At 44.6% G+C, this 17,637-nt stretch overlaps 1 protein-coding gene across 3 annotated transcripts in view; it reads right to left on the reverse strand.

The window, feature by feature from the left end:
• Positions 1 to 1,098: 1,098 nt before the first annotated feature.
• Positions 1,099 to 17,637, reverse strand: part of DUSP22 (dual specificity phosphatase 22) — a 71,244-nt gene continuing 54,705 nt past the window's right edge. The window contains exons 4-8 of one of the 3 annotated variants that reach the window (XM_019714886.3): positions 16,710 to 16,759; positions 6,497 to 6,571; positions 3,928 to 4,099; positions 3,398 to 3,470; positions 1,099 to 1,614 (exon numbers count right to left, since the gene is read on the reverse strand). In XM_019714886.3, the coding sequence (XP_019570445.1) occupies positions 1,568 to 1,614; positions 3,398 to 3,470; positions 3,928 to 4,099; positions 6,497 to 6,571; positions 16,710 to 16,759 (417 nt within the window). In that variant the 3' untranslated portion in view covers positions 1,099 to 1,567. Of the gene's footprint in view, positions 1,615 to 2,330; positions 2,971 to 3,143; positions 3,471 to 3,927; positions 4,100 to 6,496; positions 6,572 to 16,709; positions 16,760 to 17,637 lie in introns of those variants that run through there. The other 2 variants (XM_019714884.3, XM_019714885.3) reach the window with 2 other exon arrangements.

Here is a 17,637-nt window from a genome sequence, read left to right on the forward strand (position 1 = left end):
GAGCAGGTCACTTAGTGAAGCACAGCAAGGTGCAGGCGGCCTACTTGTCTCCTCCACATAGGCCATGATTCTGAATTCCAGGCTAGAAAGAATCTGTGTGCGGAAAAAAAATCACAGAAACAACAGCCTAAGAAAACTTTCCCACGCCACAGCTACCTCAGCTGACAAGCCAAGGCCCCGGGGCGGCAGGAGTTGACAATTCCCCCTCTCTAATGTGTCCCCAAACACGTGGTCTGGTCATGGAAAGAGATGGGCCTCTGCCTTTTAACATCTAAGCATGGTCAGTACTATGTAACAGAAATGTTTTGGGCTTCTAGCTCTGGCACATGGAGTACTCAGAGGTGCCTACAATTGGATTACCTGTGCTACACAGGTAACTACCTCAGCAAGCCTGCTGAGTCAGAAGAAGCACTTCAATGCTTGGAACTGATTGGTGCATATCATCTACACCCATGGGGGCTGCTGCCAGACAGCTCCTAGCCCCTCCCCTGAGCCCCTGGCCAGGGGCTTCCAGACATTAGAAACAGAAACTTGGAAAATATGGCAAGCCTGCCATCTGCAGTCAAAGGGCCCATGTATAAATATACCTGCCTTCATTTCAAGCCAAACCCACCCTTGAAGTAAAAAGTTAAATTTCCATCCCCTCTAGCCCCTGGATTTAGACAAGGTAAATTTAGGAAATTGAGTTAAATTGCGCTTTGAGCCAGTTTGTGTTTTTTCAGATTAAAAGCTGAATATGGAATCAGAGCAATTGTGTTCAACAACAGGCAGCCAATGTTTACCAAGCGCCTGGCTGCATTCCCTGTGAAACGCAGCAATCCCAGGGGTGCCTGGCAGGTGTGGTGCCCACGCTGTGGGGCAAAGCATAACTCCAAAACCCAGTTTCTTCCTGCTCACACTAAGGATCGATTTTCCTCCCATGGACAAATTAATGCACTTTTCCTAGTGTCTACTGCACTACCGTCTGGAAGGAAACAATAGCCTCTAAAATAAAACCAGCATTACTGCTGGAGGAGCAGGCAGCGAACTCACTTCATGACTCTCGTAGGCAGAAAGGTGTGATGTCCACACCTCAGCTAAGGAAGAATGCATGGCACGTGAAGTTAAATGGGGCCTTTTATTAACAAAAACATGGAGCTTTGGGAAATTGCTACCATGGAGAACACAAATCGTGGATAAAACACACCAAGAGTTATGTCCCAACCTGGGGAATTTAAGAACACACGACACAGCACAATCATCATGAGAAGCAATCATGATTCCTAACCAGAAACCAAAACAGTGCAGCAGGGCTCTTGAGATTGCTTTAAAGGCATTAAAGATAAGGTGAAAGAAACAGCCATAGCAGTGAAATTAAGGTAAAAATATATTCTCTTGCTAAAGAGTATCCTTAGTTCTCAGTATGTAATAACAGGATTATATGTGTATGTATTCCGTTTAAAGTAAAAAACAAACAAGTTTATAAATCACTTCTGGATATTTAAAGATAAACTCTAGGTTGCTTTTCTTTTTGGCAGCACCAGACTAAACTCTGTGGCTTTGCAATATTTCAGAAACTTCAGGTACATTACAGTCTTCTGAGAAAGGCCCAGTACTTCAGAATTCCCGGTGTGGCTGTGGAGAAAGAACATTACTGGCAACAAATATTAAAACAACATTTCAAGATCTACAGGAATATATTCAGATGTTCATAAATGTATACACATATCAGCATTCAAGCTGATATCCTAAATACTTTTCCAGTTAACATACTTACACTTCTTTTTGGTTTAAGGAAAAAAATGTACTTTATAGGCAAATTCTTTCAGCTGTACATGGATAATTCTATGACCATATTTCCTTTTCTCTTAGTATTTAGGGTCTGTGCGAATGTGTAGAGTCACGTCAGGTGACTTCGTTCTTCTTGGTCCCCAAAGAGTTCACCTGTGACATACCCTCTAAACACACGGTAAACGGCTCTTCTTATTCAGGGTCTCTTTTTGTGGTAGAATCAGAGGGATGGACTGCAACATCTCTTTAGGGTGAGGCCGAGTGCACTTTTTGATTCTGTGGCTCTGTGTGCTTAACTCTGAGTTGATAAAAAGGGCTGCACCACAGATAGCTCACAGCATGCCAGGATGCCCACTGGCCCAAGCTGCGAACTGCAGGCGCTCCCTGACCTGCGGGCCTAGGCCTGAACATGGAATTTTACCCACCAGAAAGCATTACTGGAGCCCAAATCAGAAAGTTTAAATAGCTCAATGATATTGATGCTTTCCCCTTTGGCTTCAAAAACAATCATAACCAAACATTTTCAACTATAGAGCAGAATTCATTGGAATAACGAAAAACACCTTTTCAAAAAACATTTAATGAGGTAGCTGAGATCAAATATCAAATCCACAGCATACACCAAGGTGCTTAATAAGTGCTCAGGCATTTTTAAATGAGTTTTTAAATGCAAACTGCTACAGTGCCTAATGAATGCTCTTTCTTCCCAGTCCCGGAAGGTGCATGCAGACCTGGAGAAGAGGCCCCTGCCGAGTGAGGACACCAAAAGGTTGGGAAGAAGTGAGGCTGACAGAAAGGGTGCTCTGGGTGAAGGGTAATGCTATCCATGGAACTAAAATGCAGTCAGTGCCACAGAGCACAAACACCAAGTAGAACTCCCCCAGGTACCTGATGGGCTGAAAAGGGGGCCTTGCCTTGAGGCAGCAGGGAGCCAAGGTGTGGGGCACTCTCATTGAGAGGGAGGCAGCGCTCAGAGAACCAATCCCCCCCCCCCCACACACACACACTTTTCAAGGCCCCTGGAACTACCCTCAGGAGGCAGCCGGGCCCCCTGCTGCCCCACCATGCCACCCTGGGTCTTGGGGGAGGCTGCTGCTTTCAGCTGCTGGCCCCGAGTCCTTCTCACTGTTCTCACAGGCATAGGCTGCTTCTGGCTGAGCAGCATCTCAGAGGTCAGCTTTAAAGCCTTCCTCTGGAGTCCTGGAAGAGGGAAAGGTGGGGTACCAAGGCAGGCAGTGTGGATCCTGTGACTGTCCAGCTCCAGCACTGTTCACACACTAACACACCCACAGGCATTCACACACACACACACACACACACACAGGCTGCACAGCAGGACACCCTCCAGGCCGGGCAGCAAGCTTTGGCTGGGCAGGGGTGGGCTGAGTGCAGGGGCCTGAGGCAGGGCTGGGTGGGGTCCTGGTAAGGAGCCTGGATCACCTTCTTCGCCACCCGCCCTCTGCTGTCCTCCGAGGCAGCAGCCGGCACACCAGGGTGCCCGGCGGCGGCAGCGTGGCTCAGGTCTCTGTGGTGCAGTTGCTGTAGGCCCGAGGAGGCAGGGCCTGGCAGCTGCTCCCCCTCCAGGTGCCAGGCTGGGGCTCTGTGTGCCCCTGCTCTTTATATTTACCCAGAATCTTCTTGGCTTCTTCTGTATCCCGCAAAGGGCTCTCTCCATACTCTTCCTTTAGCCACTGTCGGTACTAGAGATGTTAGAAAAAAATAAACCAAAATGTCACACACACACCTGCATCTATGTAGGCTTTTACCTATTACTTAATGATACAAATTGCCTCACATAAACTGGGAAATAAATAGCTCTGTGGCTGGCCAGCCAGTATCAAACCTTGCCTCTTCAATGTTTTGGCCCGAGGACATGGAAGCAAGTGAAATGGCCCTTGATCCAAAGGGAAAGAAACAGAAGCCAACACGAGGCTCAAGGAAGATGGTAAAGGGTAATGTCCTGTGGCTGCGGCTGGTCAACAAGGGACACGTGATGACCTCAATGGGGATGTGGCAAGGGAGGGGTGGGAGGGGCATGCTGGGACCAGATGTCCACTATGTCCTTTCCATCTGCAAGTTCCACACTGCTGGAGTGTACAGAACGCCTGAGGCATCAGCCCAGGCGCGCGCCCAGGCCCAGGGCCCTGGCACGGTTACCTGGTGGACCTCGTGCTTGTCAAAGCTCTGGAGCTGCCGCTGGAAGCCAAGGTTGGGGTTGGCGCATGGTCGCCCAGCACGCACGGTGCGCAGGGCGTCTTCCCAGCCAAAGCCAGTGACAGTCATGACGTACGCAGTCACCAGCGTCACACTCCTGGAGACACCGGCCAGGCTGTGGGGCCAAGAGAACACCTCATAGGCAAAGCACGTGCAGGCCACACCTGCATCTCCTGACCCATCTGCAGCAGGGGGTCCTGCTGACTCGTTTTAGAAAGTCTCCCTGCGCTGGATTCCCAGTGGACAGCAAGCCCACATGTTACTTGGAAATTACTCAGAAACACACTAGCTTCCATTACACTAGAATCTGTGGCATTCTTTATCTGTTTCAGCCTCCTTTTTTATGGATTTTCTGCTGGCTAGGGCTCTGGACACTTCACTGTTAGGATTCCCTACCACCCCTGAGCTCCTCTTCAGAAGTTCCCCATTTCCCTGGACAGATAAAGTAACCAAAGCACATCAAAGGAACTTGAGGGGCCTGAGATCTATGCAAGAAATCCACTTATAACATGCAGCAGTTTAGAAGGCTTTACTTTTTAAAGAAAATATGGCTTTCTTAGATATGTGAGGGCTAAATCTGTAACTGAAAAAAAAACCCATTAAGTACAGAAACTCTTACAAAATATTTTGTTCTTTTTCACATAACTAAGCAAAGCACCCCAGTGGGCATATTCCACATGTGCTCTGAGAGTCAGGGTCAAGGCAGGTGCTCTGCAGGCAATAACAGTTCATTACCTCCACCAGCCTGAGTGAGGGGACACATTCTAAATGCTAATGCAAATTAAGGCGGTCACAGGGTGTGCTGTGTCAGTTAGTGTTCTAGCAACGGTTTAAGATGGGGAAGTGTAGCAAATTTCTCATTTCTAGAAATGCCTACCTTCAGATTTACACAACTGTATGAAATACTAATTCCTACAATATCAGATCTACACATAGTTAAATAATAATAATAATAATATAATAATAACAATGACAGTAATAATAATAAACCACTCTGAAGTAGTGACTCTTCCCTAGGGTTTTATGTCACAAATAATGAGAACTTTTAAAAAGATATATCCTCTTGAGCTGCAAACTTGGAGATTGTAACTGTCCAGGAGCCCTAGAAGCCCAGGCAGAGGACTTCAAAACTCCCCTTTAAATGGCTCCAGCTGTACTCCATAACATGTTCTAAAACAAATGTAAAGGATGTTACAAACCTACAACTTGTATTTATAACATGTCCTACTCTTTTCAAAAGTAAAATTTTAAAAATCACACTATTTCAAGAACTGTATAAAACTGCAAAATGCCATTTCTGAAGAAATCAAACTATCTAGTGTCCCTGCTCCCATATTGCACTTCGGGTTAGTGGCCCTTAGAACAAATGTCAGTTTTCATGACTGACTGCTCTGGATACCAGGCAACGGACCCCTCAGTCAGGGAAGGGCAGCCACTGACCTCAGCAGCAACATGCCCCAGGAGACTTACTTTGCGTTTCCAAAGTGCTTTCACTGCAATAGCAACTTTTCTGGGGGAACTCAAAAAATTGTAAATTAATATCAAGCCTCATTCAAGATAAAGAGGGGCCATGTTAAGCCTGCACTTTAACAGACAGCAGCGCTCTGGCTCCAGAATACTGGCTGCTGGTTCCCCAGACAAATTAATTATGTTATTAGGAAGACTACTGGAGATAATAAAAATGAGAGCCGAGGGGTGGCTGGTTAGCTCAGTTGGTTAGAGCGTGGTGCTAATAACACCAAGGTTGCCGGTTTGATCTCCATGTGGGCCACTGTGAGCTGTGCCCTTCTTTGAAAAAAAAAAAAAAATATGAGAGCCCATACTCACTGAGAAGTTCCTGTGTGCCATTAGTGCTCAGCGCTTTCTGTGTGCTGTCCTTGGGTTATGTGTCATAACAGCTTTCTTTGCACAGTGTGTATATGTGCATATATATATATATATCTCCACACATACAAAATATAGCTGCATGCAGGTGGATAGCTGTATATATATTGTTTAATTCTATGTGTCTATTTGGATCTTTCCAAAGCGAAGCAGTAAGCCAAACACTCATAAAAGCCCCAACCTATAAATGGAGAAGAAATGGTCATTTTTCTAAACACCCACATATGTAATCAAAACTCTCCAGAAAGAAACAGTGCTTTGAAAGGCCACTGAAGTTTCCAGAATGAGCTACAAACTATGCACCCTACCTAGAAAACTGTTCTGACAAACGTTAGAGGTAGCTGGAAAAGGAGTTTCTATTGTCCAGTAACCGGGACATCCTTATAGAAATTCTAACTGGGAAAATGAAAATCCTAAGTGAAATGACAACAAAAATGTAGGGTTCTCTTTCAGTAAGAGCAAGCAATCACTAACAAACAGGAGGGTTCAGGTGGGATGTGTGTTTGAGGTTTAGGGGGTAGGGAAAACTATTAGGATATGAACTAATTATTCACACACAGAAAAGCACCTGATGAGAAACCAGGCTGAGCAGAACATGCTAAGCTGTTATTAGGAAAAGGATACGTACCAGTGTACAAGACAGCCCTCTCCCCTGAGTCGGCACTCATGAATGAATTTAATACTTTCTTTGAAATGTCTTGTCCTGGGGGGAGAAAAAAAGAGAGAACTGGCATTTCTCTACCCAACACATGATGAAGAGAAAAATCCACCTGAGGTTTCTCAAAAAGGTCTCAGAGACCCACAGCTTCCCACAGGTCACACTGTCCAGGGCTGCAGTTGCTTCGGCTTTAGAATCCATCACACACACTGAAGCCTGGGGCGGGCTGCCCACCTTCTGGGCTTTTCAGAATTTCTCTGCAAGGAATCCCTGAAACGCGCAGTTGCCACTGACTGGTGGGGGCGGCAGGGTGGTTGCTGCCCAGCCCCAGGCTCAATCTGGGCCCCTCAGTGGCCCCACACTGAGGACCTGAACAGCAGTGGTGGAAACCCGCAGCCATTTGGGTGAGGCAGGTGCCCACATCACACAGGCTCCCCAAGCCTGAAAGCTAGTTCACTTGTGACAATCTGAAAACCTAACAGTGCTCTCCCACACTGGCCTCCCTCAACTTTGTAGGTGCTGCCTGCGTGTCATGGAAGAGCTTTGGGGAAATGACAACTTTAGCTCCAATACCTGCTTGGTAGCATAGTGGTTGCATGGCTTTGGGAAAGTCACTTGGCTTCCTTTAACCTCACTTATAAGTGGGAATGATGTTTTACATGGCACTACATATGCCTTACACACTCTGAAGTCCTCTATGATGACGAAAGCAGGATCCTTCCTGCTGACCCTTAGCTTTGTTACCAACCCTTTCTCCGGACACTTACTTGTTCATTCAGCATGTGTGCACCAGCACCACTCAGGTTCTGGGTAGGCCAGTGGGTTAAGTACAGATACTTCAAGGGGACCTATAGACTAAATGCTTTTCAATGCCCTGTCTAGCTTATAAAGCAGCACAGTATCTAAAGTTGCCCATGGACTAAATTCATTGCTGTAAGTGCTGACTGAGTACTGCCTGTTTACTAGGGACTTCACTAAGCTGCAACAGAATCAGAGGCAAAGAAGATGTAGTTCCAACCACATAAACTAGGTCTACTGTCTCATGAAGGATGACAGGGCAAATGAACTTAATAAGAGTGGGAAATTCAGATGTAGTATAACAAACTCAGCCTGCAGAAGAAACTCAGCAACCTAAGTGTAGGTGCCCAGAGGGATGAGGGCAGGCAGGCAGCAGAGGAAGTGTAAGTGTGCATATATGCATACTCGTCCTACAGCCAAACACAAGACCTGGGGCTGCCACATGTGCAAAATCCCAGGGGTCCGACCCAGGGACTCCAGACTCACATGAAATTTATAACTACCAGAGCATTACAAGACACACTTCTGTTAAATTTCCCAGGGACAAATGCTCCTAGATATAAACTTACAAAGTGACTCAGGGCATTGCAACTGTACTTCCAAAGACTAGCTTGGGAAAAAAAGAAAAAGAAAAAAATGATTCCTGCTGTAATCCTGGAATCTGAACTGTTCATATGAAAGAGTCCTCAGAGCAGGGCTGTGGAGCAGAAACACACAGCAGCCAACAAAGCTGCATGGTGGGGTGTGGGCCCTGGGCTGGTGTAGGGCAGAAGCGGTGCTGCAGATAGGGTGTGGGCTCCTCGCTCAGCTTCCAGTCCCCAGAGCTAAGCCCGCCCTACGGAGCCTGCAGCCGCTCCTCCGTGTTACTGGGGCAGCACAGTGCCTGGTCCCTCAGCACGCCCCACCACCCCTCCAGCTCTGGCCTTGAGGAAGGAAAGGGAAAGCTGCCGTGGTGGGGACTTCTGGAAAAGTTTTCCCTTCCTGATGAAAGGAAAGCTAGCTATCCCAGGCTTCCTGCCAGGGAACTGGGAGTGAGCACCATGCACAGGGCTGCATCAGGCCACAGGCCCCCGGAGTGCAAGGGCGGAGTGCAGGGTGCAAACAGGGACACAGGGAGCTGCTGCCCAGGCCGGGGAGCACCCACCTTCCGGCTTCTCGGTCAGGGTGCTGAGTAAATAAATATCCTTCTAACTTAAAATACTATCAGTCAGATACTCTGTTACTGATAGCCAACTACCATCTACCTGATATCAGCACGTAATTCAACAGTTTTAAACAGTTCTCGCATAGGAGTGGCTACAGGCTGCTTCTCAACCCGCTTCATGGTTTATGCAGTGAGACTGATCCTTCTCTGTAGGCCACTGCCTACGGCCGGGATGGGGGTGTAGGGGTCTTAACTGGAGACCCCAGAACCCAGGACACAGCCCTGACTGGAGGCCAGCAGCTGAGGGGTACCACGGGAGGGTACACATCTTGGTCCACTAGCCAGCTACACTAAGACATCCAGGGGGTCTGGAGAGGCCTCTCCATGCCTGCAGCCCATGCTCATGCCTGTCCCTTGTGGGTCTTTCTGGTCGAGGGTAGCTGCATCTGAGACAAGACAGGCAGGGAAGATCACAGCAACCAGGAAAGGAAAGCAAACATAGAAATCAATGACAATTGCCGAAGTAACTGAGTAAACCACAGAAGGCTGCGAAGACCACTCAGTGACATAAAGTCACCAGAGCTCCACCAGGCAGGCAGACCGTGGTGTCGGGGGACATGGTCGGTGCTGTCGACATCACCAAGATCTTGCAAACATGACAAATGAACCGCTTTACTGAAACTTCTGAATGGGAACAACTTATATCCAACGTTTACACCCGCATGTCCCAAACCATACGTGTGATGAAACCTGGGTCTTAAATCTTGTGGGGTGTACCTCGGTTCAAGAGTCAGCCTCGCCACATCTCAGAATAAGAGAGTGGGGGTGTGGGTATAGTCAGCAGGGCAACACCCAAACTTGCCAGAGCCCAGAGAAAGTGGGAAGGGGCAGAGGAGCCAAGGAAGTCGTGACGAGGCACCATACCTACTCCCCCGCCACCAGCACTTGACTCTTTCAGCTGTCTCTGCATCTAGCAGCAAGTCCAGGGAAAGCCCACGGGCAACTGCTGTCCACCCCCGTGTTGGGGCATGGGCTCAGAGCCCAAGGCAGGCCTCTGTAAGAGGGCCGCTCACAGCCCTGGCCCAGGAGCACAGAGATACCAACGAAGGGACTGCTCACAGTCCTGCCATGAAACTTGACTCACGAACATATTAGGCGTGAGGCCAAGCCAGGCAGACATTCCTAGAAATGCCTTTTCCAAGAAAAGCCAGGAGGCAGGCATGCTCACTACTGCTCTGGTGTGTTGCAGGGAGTGGGGGGTGATTTCCAGGGAAGCTAATGACATAAGCCCCAGCCCCGGTCATTAAACCCCCTCCCCCACAGTGGGAAATACCCGCGCCGCTGGCCCTGGTATTGCTCAATCCTCCAGTGTGAAGCAGAAGCACAAATCTGAAGCAGCATCCCACAAGCTGTTTCAATGGACACAGCTTCCCCATTCTGCTCTTCATTCTGTTTCTTCACTTTGTCCCTTAGTTCCATACAGAGACATGTGGGATCAGTTCTGTCCTAGGAAAGCCAGCTGGGCTGATCCAGAAGGAAAGCACAACCTACATGTGTGTTCCAAACACCCAATAACGCCTTCTGCTGACAGCCCAGAGGGGCACCCAGGGTCAGGCCGAAGGGCACTTCGCATGAGAGACGTCCTACGTGGGGGCTCAGCAAATAGCCCAGCAGCTGCCACTGCCCCCTTCCTCTTCTTCCTCCTTAGTTTGTGCTGGGCCAGGGTATCCCTCTCTCTGTCCAGAGGCCAAAAGCAGGACCAGCCAGGTCCTGCTGACCTTCAGAAAGGATGGTAGATGCATCTAGCAAAGCCACACCACACAGTGCTCATTTTTTGAGGCTGAACAATTTCTTCTGACTCCAAGACTTTGTGACTGGGATCCCCTATGTGAGAAATGAGGCAGTCCTGTCCTGCCGAGGAGGACTCTGCCTGAGTAAGCAAAAGCCCAGGGATCTGACCAAGAGCCCTGCACAGCAGCTGGGCTCAGCCCCAGCCAGCCCTACTGACGGCAAAACCACAAGATCCAGGATGCTTCTCCTTCCCCTCAACAGAGTATGAATATGTGTGTGTACACGTATACAGGTGTGCATGAAAGCAGAGGAAAAAAACAGGAAAAGGCAAGTGTCCTTAGATTTCTTTTTTCCTTAGAGAAAAGAAAATAAGTCAATGAGTGACATCTTCTATCTGGCCCTAGGATCTGGAAGGTGAGCTCAGATCAGAGAGCTGCTTCCTCCTGGGGCAAAATCAGTCCATGGCCCCCAGGTCCTGTCCGGGCCCCCTCCACCAGGAACACTGAGCACGAAGCTCTGACCCCACCCAGGAGCAAGCAAGAAGGGACATTCTTCACCTAGACAGACATTGTAGGGCTGTTGTACCAGTGCACATCACTGAACACATAACACTAACTCACATTTCTCTCAGCAAGTCCCCAACTGTTATAACTTTTATATCTCCTGCACTGTCAACATTATTACAAAATTGGGGGAATGTGTGTACCACACTTTTCTTCTAAAATTATTTCATTATTACATAAGTTTCAGGTATACAACATGATTATTTGACATCTGCATGCACTACAAAGTGATCACCCTCAAAAGTCTAGTTACTATCCATCACCATATAATTGACCCCTTTCACCCATCTCCAACTCCCGCCCCCTCTGGTAACTACCAATCTGTTCTCTGTATCTATGAGTTTGTTTTGATTTTGTTTGTTTATTTGTTTTGCTTATGTGTTTGCTTTTTAGATAACACATATGAGTGAAGTCATTCATATGGCCTTTGTCCTTCTCTGTCTGACTTACTCCACTTAGCATAACATCCTCTAGGTTTTCCATGTTTTCGCAAGTGGCGAGACTTCATTCTTTTTTATAGCAGAATAATATTCCATTGTATAAATGTACCACCTCTGCTTTATCCATTCATCCACTGATGGGCACTTGTGTTGTTTCTACACCTTGGCTATTGTAAATAAAGCTGCAACAAACACAGCATTTTTGAATTACTGTTTTTGAATTAATGTTTTTATATTTTTTTGGATAAAAACCCAGAAGTGGAATAGCTAGATCATACAGTTGTTCTATTTTTAAGTTTTTGAAGAATATCTATGTTGTCTTCCACAGTGGCTGTACCAGTCTGCAATCCCACCAACAGTGCACGAGGGTTCCCTTTTCTCCACATCCTCTCCAACACTTGTTACTATTTGTCTTGTTGATGATAGCCATTCTGACTGGGGTGAGGTGATATCTCATTGTGGTTTTGATTTGCATTTCTCTGATGATTAGTGATGCTAAGCATCTTTTCATATGTCTATTGGCTATTTTTATGTCCTCTTGGGAGAAATGTCTATCAGACCCTCTGCCCATTTTTTAATCAGGTTGTTTGTACCTTACTTTTCATTCTATAGATAGGTTATTTAAAAAACAAACTACAAAAACAAAACAAAAAAAAACTTCTCTGCCATCTACTACAACATCATTTCACAAAGAATAGTTCAACACTAAAAACACTAGGAGGACATATCCCAAGACCAAAAATAGTTCTTTAAGCTAAATAACGGAAGTGTTATGAGAGATGCAATACATATTTTCTGCATATGTCTCATTTCTATAGACTGCAAAGTCCTTAGGAGTCCTGTGTGCACATGCGTGTGCATCTGTGTTCTCACATGTGTGTGCACATGCATCTCTGTCTGGAAGGGCCACCCAGGGGCATCTAGCTCTGGTCTTGCAAAACTGCTTTTTTAAATAATGAAAACAAAGAAAAATATAAATAAGAGAGTACAGAAGACATCACCTAAAAGAAGAAAAATACACAAAAAGATAGGAAGGTAGAAAAAGGCAAGGAAGTTTTACCGATATTTTAAATATAAGCTCTCTATGTTGTTAATGCCTCTTCTCCTCACGATAACCTCAAGAAGTTCAGAGATCTGCTGGATTTGCAGACCACTGACTGTCACAAAGGGTCTAACCTCACGGTGCAGTGCCATTCACTCCACAGCAGAGACCCAGCTCCCCTGGACTTGACAGAGGAGAAGATAAAACAAGATAAATACTCCCTTAGTGATCTCTAAATACAAAACACCAATTTAATGAACACGAAAACAAGAATGAATAAAATAAGCTACTATTCATCTAACCATTCACTCTCAAAAGACATTAATACTCCTTACTTGAAAAGACAGAAAATGTAATCTTATTTTTGGAAATGCTTAGTGTCCATAAAAAACAGTTTACTTATCTCACCTAAAACTATACCAATTGTGTGACACAGGTATTTTATAGTGAGAGAAGGAAGGTTAAAATAACTTGCGTAAGAAAGCACAGAGAGAAAGCAAAAGCAAGTATTTCCAAAGCCTTCACTCACCAACCCACCCATCGACCACTTGGAGAACACACAGTGTGTCCATTTGATACAAACTCCAGGATGCCTCCAGTTGTGACAAATCATGCAAAACGCACCAGCCTGGGCCTGGGGTTATTATGACTATGAGAACTTGAACTTTCACATTTCCTGACTTTTCAAGGCAACGGGGTTGGGGGAACTGAGCTAAAATTTTAGTGTGTTCATGTTATCTCAAACCAGGTTTCTGCAATATTAAGTTCCTGGAAGAACAGATGGGGACTTTGTGAGCATTAAGGCCAAAACAGAAAATTGACCTTTCTGGGCAGTCTGCAGCCACTGAATGCCAAGTGAAAGCAGTCAGTCTCAAAAGGCCGCACACCTCGAACTAAGCGTAATCAGCAGGAAGATTTCCTATAGGTATAGACATTTGTGGCTAAAGATTTAGAATGTAAAATCTTAAATTAGATCCAAAGTTGGAAATAATGTTTAAAATCTGTCCATTTAAAATGATAAGCAATACAGTCTTCTAGAATTCATTTTGTTATTAAATGTAGGAACTCCAGACATCAGGAATTACAGCGGCTACACTAATGGACCACTAGTTCTAACTGGTACATTTTCCAAGTGATGGACATGACTCCTTCCACTTTGTTAACCACAGCAAGAGGACTTGTCTCCTGACCACCATATTAGTTGATGATATAGAAGTGAAGGTTCATTTTCGCCTTCATAGGCTCCTAACGTCTGCAGTCTACCAGAATGGAGGTAGGTCATATAAATGGAGTCAAGTGTTCTGCCTGCTAACATTAAGTTAATAGTCTGGTGATATGAAAGCACACTCACTGTCAGAAGGCATATTATGCTTTCCAGTGAAACGTTTGTAACAGGTAAAGAGCAACTCAAGCCATTTCACTTAACACACGAAGTACACTCAAAGTTCAAACTTATCTCTATAATCTCCATAGTACTTCAGTAAAGCAAGAAATTTATAGAACCATGGACATTTATGTGCCCAAAACCTTACTTATACACACGTGTTGCTATTACTAAGGGATTAAAAATAAATTTCCCCAAAGAAGTACACGAGTGCCCATGTACATAGCTCCCAACAGCAGAGTGCCAGCTTTTCTGCCTTTCGATGAGTTATAGTCTTGACTTCCTTTTCCAACTGAAACAGAGGTTGTACTATCACAGGACTTCACTCGAAATAGCAGCAATGGTGCCCTCTCTGCACGGTTCTCTCTATCAGCCCCGACTATGGATGCTGCAATAACTACCTCCTGGAAACTGGTGTCCTATGCTACACTTTCATGCAGATACAAGGAAAGGGTTAAAAAGGCAACCTACACATTTTAACAACATCGCTATACATATTTGGGACAGAAGAGAACTAAGTCAAATCTTATGGGTTAGTCCTCAGGCCCCAAGGTGACTGGGTTTGGGCTGATTCTGCCAGAAGGTTTGACCTGAACCATGAGACTGGAACACAGATGAGTGGCTGCTGCATCTTCTGTCACCCTGGTCTTTCCACATAAGCACGTCTTCCAAGTAAATGAAGCACGCCTCCTGAGCACCAAAACTTACTTGCAACTACCTATCCTATTTGCAACTCTCAAGATACAGTAACATACTTTTATTTTCCATAGAGTAAAACTATACTCTTATTTTCAAAGTGCTTAGAGTTCACATAGAACACTTTCCCTACATGATCTCATCTCCCAAAACTGAAGTCAGGCCTTGTTCAGATGAAAGAATTGAGGTTTACATGGGTTAAAATGACTTTCCCAAGGTAGATGCTGCCGGTTTTAAATCTGAGAACTCTAATTCTAGGTCTCTTGCTTACGTGTCTCTAGAGCACAGGACCACTCAGTGCCCAGTCTCCACAGGGTAAGTCAGGGATACTACCCTGGCTAGCACAGCTGGGCTCCTGGCAAAACTGAGACATCCTGCAGGCAGCTCAAGTACAGTGTTCACCTGTCCTGACAACAAATGCCCAGAATGTGTTACAGTTTGAATCTTCCAAAGAGTTCAATTGCCAGTCAGGTATCAACAAATTCCACAGTATGTTGGAATCTCAGTTTGAGATAAGAGCAATGCAACCATTCTGAAAATAGCTACCAAAACATGGGCAGAAGACTGCTGTGGTGTTCAGAGAAAGGCAGTGCTCACTTCCTTCCGTACACACCATGCCCTTCCAACCACTTCTGTTTCTTGACACGACTAGTAACCAAGGAAGTTCTCTAATGCTTCTTCCTCTCCTTTTAGACCTAAGCTACTACTGTTTTCCTAGTGATCTTAGTAAAATCCTTCCTCCACCATCCTCAATCTTAAAGATTGACTTTTCCTGTGAAATGATGGCGAATCAGTGAGGAAGCACAAGCCACAGGTAGGACGTATTTGCCCCCACTTCCAACCTGCCCCTGTCTTTTCCTGGTCTAACTCTATACCACCTGACCCCTGCTCTACCCCCTCACCCATCCTCACATCAATCCATCCAATTCTAGCCAACCTCCGCTTTTTGTTTTTTCTAACTGGTGGATCCCCAAAAATTACTCATTTCTCTCCTTGGCAGCCATGAAAAATCAAGATTGGCTAAGGTTCCAACTGGATAGCTTTCAGAGAGGTTGGATACTTGGGATACTAACCGTAAGATCATGTGTTCTGTACTTATGATATGTAAGGTTTATAGGCAATAGAACTGGGGAATCGTGAAGGATGAATCCTGATAAGCCTATGGACTCCCAAATTCACAAACAGCTCCACAATTTATAACTTCCCTGATAAAATGCAGAAACATGCAATTCTAGGAGGCTCACTGTGTCTGGCCTCCAACACACAGCCCAAGTCCAGCCTAAAAAGCAGTGCCTGGGATCTTCTGGATGCACTGAACGGCTAAGCACTGTACTTCTGCCCCAGCCTCGCAGCCTGCAAGGTTCAGAGCTTCAGTAAAACTTTAACCTAGTCCACGTCATGGTCTTGCTGGGTCACTTCTGGAAACTGAAGAGTGGGAATATTAAAGCCATAACTATTGTGGGTCTCCTGACCCCCATTCTGCCAAAGCCTAATCCTATGGGTCTCCATATAATTGCTGTGATCTGGAAAAGACAACAATTAGGAATTTCTCTTTATAGGGAGAAACAAGAGTTAAAATGGCATCAAAGATGTATTCAGCTGTGAGGAAATAGAAAATTGGACTTGCCTAAATCAGAAAGATCTATTCACTCAACTCAGACAGACTTTAGAAGTATGAATACTTGAAAACTAATCTGAACTGAGATATGCTGTAAGTGTAAAAGAAGCCTACCTAATTTGAAGACTTAGTACGAAAAAGGGATGTAAAATGTCTCATTTAAAAAAAAAATATTGAGCACGTGGTTGAAATGATAGTATTTTGCATATACTGGATGTACATATATTTTGTAATAAAACATATTACGAAATTTATTGTCACCTGTTTCCTTTTACTTTTTTTTAATATAGCTCCTAGAAAATTGAAAATTACATGTATGGGTTGCATTTGTGACTCATATTCTATTTCTACTGGACAGTGCTATGTTCGACAAAACCCAACAGCTTCTTTAAGGGTTGGCTTCTAGAGAAAGGATGGACATGCTAATGATTTGGTTTCAGGTATTATTTTTAAAAAACGACTCTTCTTACAGACATTCCATCAGCTAGTGCTGTACAGCAGGACTGGCAACTAAGGAGCGTGGCTCCATCTACAGTCTGCTCAACTCGACACACCACCTCTGCAGGCCTCATGGTCTCCCCTGGAAGACAGCAGCTGTGTCAAGGGTCCCAGCAGCATGCATGATGTCCTTTACCTGTTTAACTAGAAAGCCCTTTATTCATTTTCAGTATCTGCAAATAATACAGGAAAATAAACAAAAAACTTACAGGTTTTGAGATGGTGAATCCGCTGCTGGAATGCACAGGTATTTAATCCCCTGTAGAATGATAAAAAAATAAGATAAAATAAAAAGATGATACCCAGTATAGGAAAATATTTAAAGGAACTATTTACTTAGGTTAAAAAAATAAAAAATAAAAAGGAGAAGTTTTTCACTCATCTTTTGTTGCCAAGGAACTGGGGAGAAACTCTTTAATTAAGGTTCCTGGTTACTTTCTGTGGCCATGCTCTGGTTTGGAAATAGCTTGTGGACAGGGTATATCAAAAAAGTGAAAGAATGGAGTACTTTCCAGTAAATGGCAACAAGTTTCAAAACTATCATCTCAGATGCATCTTCACATATGCCATATCTTTTTATCTATTTCATTTAGGATCCACTGTTAGTGAAAACCTTAACACAGTGACTAAAAATGATAACATTATGTTATAGTTTTCTATATTGAATTTTAGTATGAGAAGAATTACAATGTCACTGATGCACTTCATAGGAGCTTTTACATATTGGAAACAATTTGATTTATTTTGCTTCCTTTTTAGAAGATAAAGTTTTGTGTACTAAACTAATAGATTCTTTTAAAAAGAATGGACAGTTTGAAAAAAACCAAACTTCACATAGTTCTCTACAAAAATGTTTATGTAAATTCATGCTGCACAAAAATCATGCCTAATATGAGTTTTATTAAAAACAGGATTGTTTCTTCTTCAGAGAGGCTTAAAGTATAGCTTAAAAAGTCTTCACTGTCAAGTAAAAACTATAAAATCTAGAAATCTCAGCAACCTTTGCAAAAGAATATGGCTTCATGGAGACTTAGAGAAACTATTTACTTATTTATTTATTTCAGTTACAGTTGACATGCAACACTATTTTATATTAGTTTCAGGTGTACAGCATACGGGTTAGACATTTATATAATT

The sequence above is a fragment of the Rhinolophus sinicus genome, chromosome 14 (genome assembly GCF_057876585.1).
Source record: "Rhinolophus sinicus isolate RSI-liver-muscle chromosome 14, RSI-T2T, whole genome shotgun sequence".
Classification (NCBI taxonomy): Eukaryota; Metazoa; Chordata; class Mammalia; order Chiroptera; family Rhinolophidae; genus Rhinolophus; species Rhinolophus sinicus.